The sequence below is a fragment of the Melanotaenia boesemani genome, chromosome 22 (genome assembly GCF_017639745.1).
Source record: "Melanotaenia boesemani isolate fMelBoe1 chromosome 22, fMelBoe1.pri, whole genome shotgun sequence".
In the NCBI taxonomy this organism is placed as follows: domain Eukaryota; kingdom Metazoa; phylum Chordata; class Actinopteri; order Atheriniformes; family Melanotaeniidae; genus Melanotaenia; species Melanotaenia boesemani.
Window position 1 is genome coordinate 935,485 of NC_055703.1, and position 6,927 is coordinate 942,411.

Below are 6,927 nucleotides of genomic sequence, written 5' to 3' on the forward strand. Positions count from 1 at the left end.
TTATCCCAGAAGAAAACTGCTAATAGTTGGCTTCAAAATTATGAGATGATGTTTTCTTTGTTTCTGGTAGTTTCAACTTCTACCAGGTCCCTGATCACTGAGGATAAGACTTCATAGTCTGAGACACTTTCTGTCTCTAACACACTCACATCTCGCTGTGTGGTCACATCAGAGAAACATGAGAAATAAAACATTAATACTCTGATCTGGATCACAAAGTGGTCTGTAGAGAGGTAAGTTAGTTATTTTGGGTGCTGTGTGGACCCTGATGTGGTAGCCCCTACTACCACATCAGGATCCACATACTGCACCCAAATCCACCAACTTACCTTCTATTCCACCTGGTGATCCAGATTATTAATATAAAGATGTTTTATTTCTCATGTCTCTCTGATCTCTCTGGGATCAGGTCTGATCTGTTGTCTATGTGTGTGAGTGTGTGTGTGTGTGTGTGTGTTTTTTTTTTTTTTTTTTATTTTTTATTCTTTTTGTTTTTACAGTCCTGTGTTCATTGTCTTGTCTGGTTTGCTGTTTTATTTTGAGTTTTCCCCTTGGGCATCATGTTTGCTTTCTCCTTCCTGTTTGTTTGTACATCTGGTGCCATTAGATCCACGTCCCATGCCGGTGCCAAGGTCTTCTCCAGCACTTCAGCATTCCACGCTGGTGCCCAGCACCCGTCCAGCGTCCCACGCCGGCGCCCAGGTCTCGTCCAGCGTTCCAGCGTCCCACGCCGGCGCCCAGGTTCTGTCCAGCACTTCAGTGTCCCACGCCGGTTCCTCAGGTCCGGTCCAGCGTCCCACGCCGGCGCCCAGGTCTCGTCCAGCACTTCAGTGTCCCACGCCGGTTCCTCAGGTCCCGTCCAGCATCCCACGCCGGCTCCCAGCGCCCATCCAGCGTCCCACGCCGGCGCCCAGGTTCTGTCCAGCACTTCAGTGTCCCATGCCGGTTCCTCAGGTCCCATCCAGCATCCCATGCTGGCACCCAGGTCTGCAGGCAGTCTGGAAAATACAATCCCATTCTTGAAATGTGGACTGGAACATCCAAAGGTACAGCATGAATGTTGCATTGGGTTTTTAGGATGCGAAAAGCTGGCTGTAGCAGCTGAGCTGGGTAACAGTACGCCTGCTCTGTTCATCATTTTGCCACCCACAAACATCTCCAACGTGCAGGTCATGTGATCAGTGACGAAAGCTGACAAATGGTCTATAGACGAATTTGTGCGAATACCATTAGACCCGCTTCCATTGCTGTGGTGGCATTTTTGCATGTCAGAGCAGAAGAGAAGATAACTGGAATATTTCCTTAATGATGCAGAGCATCTGTCTCTCGTGCAGGAGACCAGAGTTTGATTCCCCCAAAGGACGACTATTAACACCTTCCAGTTGGGTCCTTGGGCAAGACCCTTAACGCTGCTGCCTAATTATTGTAAGTCGCTTTGGATAAAAGCATATGTTAAATGACTGTACCAATGAAGAACCAAGAAGAAATAAATTCTTTAATCAATAATTCTGCTTTAAAAAGGTTTACATCCTGCGAGGGCTGGGGTGTAATATAATGGTAGGCAAAACACTGGAATATATTCCCAACAACAGCATGTTTAATTTGGTTGAGCAGTTTTTTACAGTGGAGCAATGGGTAACGTTTGTTATGCTAGTTAATGCTGCTGCAACGGGTATCAGATAAACTTATCAGTAACTGTAGACTCTTGTCTGTCATCTGTCCAGATATCCATCCTGCTATCCATGTCGGCAGGTAGTAGATACAAGGTCATTAGGATGCGCCACCACAGTAATGCCGGCGCTGCATGATGATGCAACACACAAACAGCTGCAAACAGTCACACTCAGTGTTGAGGTCCCAATGTTTAAGTTTAATGCAAATATTGGCATTGGCAAGATTCAGTAGTTTTCAAAGAGTGAAGCAGAACATTTTCTTTCCTCAAATGATGAAACTATTATAAACTGTAACAAGCTAATATTTGTCTTTATGTTACTAAAACCACAATGCAGTTGCAGTGGAAACTAAGCTAAACTCACACATGGTCAGGAGACTAACACGGTGGTGGGCTGTTTAACAGCTCAGATGCAGTGTGATGAAATACATTATTGATCCCTAAAGAAAATCTGCCTGTTCTCCTCCACTAAGAGGTCAGAGTACGGCATTACCTGCTATCAGGAGCCTTAGAGGTGCATCAAATGCAAAAAACACACTGAAGACATGCGTGGAATGAACAGCATGCACGTCCACTGACTTCAGCCTCGGTGATAATGGAGATGACTACGTGCCGTGACAAGCTTCATTTCTTCTGTGTAATTTGGCTCAATGCTGGCGTCCTTTAATGTGCTGATTCTCAGTGAGGTGATGAAATGAATGAAGGGAGAGTTCAGAAGCAGAGAGTTCAAACAAACAAAGCTTTGAGTGATGCAAAAAGGTTGCAAGAATCCCCAGCCTTATATGATACAGGTAAGACAATAAAACAAGGCTTTTAAATCTCCAAGTTTTAGCAATAGCTTTCTAATGTCTAACATTTTAACATTTAATTTAATGTTTTTGGGAAATTTTCAGTGAAACGGGGAACAAAGAGACATAAGGAGCCAGAAAAAACACATACATGGTTCTATGTGACTTACTTCTAATTCTAAAACATTCTAAACTTGTACACTCACTGTTCTTTTAATCAGCTCCACCTGTTCAACTTCCTGTTAACACAAATATCCAACCAGCCAATCACACGGCAGCATGTAGACATGTAGACATGGTGAAGACAATTTGCTGAAGTTTAAATTGAGCATCAGAATGAGAAAAAAAAGAGGCTTTAAGAGACTTTGAACGTGGCATGGTTGTTGGTCTGAGTATTTACTGGGATTTCCACCCACAACCATCTCCAGGGTTTCCAGAGATGGTCTGAAGAAGAGAAAATATCCAGAGCAGCAGCTGTCTGGACCAGGAAGCAGCAGAAGACACACCGGGTGCCTCCTGCCAGCTAAGAACAGGAAACTGAGGCTACAATTCACACACACTCACCAACACTGGACAATAGAAGATGGAGAAACGTTGCTGGTCTGATGAGTCTCCATTTCAGCTCCACATTCAGATGCTCGGCTCAGAATCTGCTGGAAACATCATGAAAACATGGATCCATCCTGCCTTGGATCAACGCTTCAGGCTGCTGCTGGTGTAATGGTGGGAGGAGGTTTTCTTGGCCCACTTTGGGCCCCTTAGTACCAACGTGTCCTGGTTTAACCAGCACAGCCTACCTGAGTATTGTTGCTGACCATGTCCATCCCTTTATGACCACAGTGGAGCATCTTCTGATGCTACTTCCAGCAGGATAATGCACCATGTCACAAAGCTCAGATCATCTCCACCTGCTTTCTAGAACATGACGATGAGTTCACTGGACTCCAACGGCCTCCACAGCCACCAGATCTCAGTCCAGTAGAGCAGCTTTGGGATGTGGTGGAACGGGAGATTCTCATCATGGATGCAGCCGACAAACCTGCAGCAACTGTGTGATGCTGTCATGTCAACATGGAGAAAACCTCTGAGGAAGGTTTCCACCACCTGCTTCATCTATCACACCAGGATTAAAAAGGTCCGACCCGGTACTAGAAGGTGGTCCTGATGAAGAGGACGACCCGGTACTAGAAGGCGGTCCTGATTAAGAGGACGACCCGGTACTAGAAGGCGGACCCGATGAAGAGGACGACCCGGTACTAGAAGGTGGACCCGATGAAGAGGACGACCCGGTACTAGAAGGTGGTCTTGTGAGCGTATTTAGACTATAGACTTGGGGACTTAATCTAATTTTGAGCTAATTTTACTTGAATATAACACGACTGATTATACTTGTGTACTTTTGCTGAAATCAGATGTATTTTTAAAAATCAGAATCTTTCTGTTCACTTCTCCTATGCACACCATGATTTCAGAGTCAACTTTATGGCATCATTTCTGTACTTGTGAACAACTTAGACAACTAAAATCACATATTTCAGTTTTTCTTAGATCTCTAGAAGTAGTTTGTCTTGTTTTTCCTGTACAGGCTGCTGGTTCTAGAACAGGAAGATTTTGCAGCATTTTCTAACGTGATAGATGTTGTGTTATTACTACTAAAGAGCTCTGGGTCTGAATGAGTAGCTGAAGAAATCAGCCTGGATGTGTTTATGTGGAAATCACAGACTCATGTTTGCGGCCACTTTGGTAAATCAAGAAACAAAGTCAATATCACTGAAAGCTTTGGAAGGAAGAGAGCCTTCCTCCATAACTCAGCTCACTGCACACGAGGCAGGGTTATGTTGATTGCTGCTGATCAGTGCATGCAAACCTGTTAACCAGTTATCCTGCACAAACTACACGAGGAATTAAAGTGTGTCACACATGAACGATTCGCTCCACTGCTGCCTCGGGTTGATTGTTATTTGGAGAAGCCATGCAGATTAGATTCCTCTGCTGCTTATTTTAACGTTGTTCAGTGTTTATCTTGAGAGGACAGTTAGCATTGATTTGCAGCTTTGACTGCAGAGTGTGTTTAAAAAATCCCATTTAATGAGATCTCTCTTCTCTACTGCCTGTTAGTTTGTTTAAAGAAACCTGTGAGATGCAGCCGGAACCATGTCTGCATGGAAAGATTCAGCAGAAACAAACATGTGCTTCTTAAGGCAGAGTCTAACATGCCATATGTAAGCAGCTATGAGGATGTGAGGAAGGCCCAGACGGACGGGGAGAGGAATGGCTGAAATCACCATCCAGCCATCCAGCGGATCAAGAGTATCGGGTGAGAAACATGAGCACAGCTCTGAGCACAAACTGAGATTTTCATGTTTCCTGTGGCCCGGACATGCACGCACTTTCCCTTCTCCCCGCCATGCTCAATCACAGGGAAACTCTTGAGAAAGCAGACAGAGAGTCGGTGGAGCGTGAATGACGCTGAAGTTTCCCCAATCCTCCAGTGAGAGGCTCAGGTTCAGGGGCTTTGTTATGCCCCACTCGTCCACGGGATGCCAGACAGACGCTGGATTTCTGACAAGCAGCCCTGCAGGTCCATCCTTAGAATATACAACCACCAGACGTCCAGTGAGATGTACCTCCAGAGCTCCTGGAGATCAGCGTGACTGCACACACTCAGTCCTATCACACTGGTGATGTGCATGGTCAATAAATCAGATCAGCCTATCTGGAACTCAATCAGCCTCAGATCGAAATAATCTCCCAGTGTGTCTCACACCAGCTTTTCTTTCTCCCTCTTTTTCATTTGCAGACAGACCATGTTATTAATACACATTTTTATATCCCAATATTTCCTTATATGTGATTTTTAAACAGAACAGCTGATTCCTGCTTCATTATGTCCTGGTATGTGAGCCGTACCCACCCTGCTCTCATATGCTGCTAATTCTCCTCTGTGCTCATCGGCTAGTTGTTGGCTTTAGGTTTTATGGAATGAACAACCATGAAGGAATATCTGAGTGTAAAAAATAAAAAGATTCAAATGATGGGCCATAAAACCAAAACAATGAGCCACACAAAGTTCAAAAGTTAGAAGAAAATCGACGGTAGCTGTTGCTACGTGTATTGCTAATGACATTAAGATCGTTCACAGACGTCTGTTATTATCCTAGAAGTAATAGGAAAAATTCTTCTCCTGGGCTGGAAAACAACTGGAATACAGTCCCACATAAAGTCAAGGGTAATGCATTAGTTTTTAACACTTTCCTTGAAGTCTTTATTTACACCTGGAGGAATGATGTTAACCTGTTTTAGACTGTAACCTGTTATCTGATGATTTTGTGACGTAGATGAAAGAAAAAACTGATTATCTTATGATATGAATCTACTGATTGCTGATTTGCAGGTCAGATTGATTAATTAACCTTAACATGAGAGCTGTGGATCTTTAAGTTTGCTGCTTTGTTAAACAACCTGTAACTCACGGTGCAGCTTTAGCTTTAGCTCGCTTAGCTTTGATTTCAGGATGGCCAGCGTACAGATGTTGCTTTAAATAAGAGTTTTCACCTGTGACAGTTGCTCCGGACATATTAGCTTTCCATGTGTCCATGTGTCTGCTCTGAGATTAAAGGTAATTAAAATAGTTCTGATTGGACTTCCGGTGTGATGGCGAAGTAAGACAGACGTGCTGGTGACTGCTCCCCAATACTTTTGCAATTGACCTGCTTTAAATTCGCAATAACCAAGGATATTTGATATTACAAACAGGCCGAGCGGGTCAAGCAATATAGTCGAGGCCAAAACGTCGCAAAAATGCCCAGAGCACAAGAAAAGAACAACCCGCAGACTAAAGCTAACAACGCAGCAGCACAAGCTAGCGCTAGCCCAGGCGCTAGCGTGACTACAAGCGACCTGCTAAATGCCATTGGAGATCTCAAGACTGAACTAAAGGGAGATAATGAGTCCCTAAGGAAAGACATAAACTCGCTACGTGTGGAAATGGGCAACAAACTCGACAATATTACAAAAGACATGCAAGGCTTGACGGAGAGAATGGATGAAGCTGAGTCACGCGTGGGACATGTCGAGGACGTGACAGTGAATTTAACCGAAGCGCTAATCATGAGTATCGAGCGACAAAGGACCATACAAAACAAACTGACTGATCTTGAATCCCGTTCCAGAAGGAATAATATCCGACTTTTTGGAGTGGGCGAGGGAGAGGAGGGGAAATCAGTGGCTCAATTCATCACGGCCCTTCTCAAACGGGAGCTACCATTACCAGCTGAACTAGATCTGAAAATCCAGCGAGCCCACCGAGCCCCTGCGTCTAAACCTCCACCTGACGCTCCACCAAGACCAATAGTGGTCAACTTCCAGGAATTTGCAACTAAAGAACTGGTACTGAAAGAAGCTTGGAAGAGGGGGAAGATTCAGGTAAACAACCAAAACATTTATTTTGACCACGACTTTGCAACT

General features: G+C 44.4%; 1 protein-coding gene across 1 annotated transcript; it reads left to right on the plus strand.

The window, feature by feature from the left end:
* Positions 1-618: 618 nt before the first annotated feature.
* On the plus strand, positions 619-1,178 carry LOC121634185 (vegetative cell wall protein gp1-like). The gene is made up of 2 exons (XM_041976697.1): positions 619-985; positions 1,078-1,178. The coding sequence occupies exons 1-2, from the start codon at positions 619-621 to the stop codon at positions 1,176-1,178; spliced, it is 468 nt and encodes a 155-aa protein (XP_041832631.1).
* Positions 1,179-6,927: the final 5,749 nt, after the last annotated feature.

Coding starts and splice junctions, on each gene's coding strand:
- LOC121634185 (XM_041976697.1), top strand. CDS start 619: ATGCCGGTGCCAAGGTCTTCTCCAGCACTTCAGCATTCCACGCTGGTG. Junction 986..1,077: donor CATCCCATGCTGGCACCCAG/GTCTGCAGGCAG, acceptor TTGGGTTTTTAG/GATGCGAAAAGCTGGCTGTA.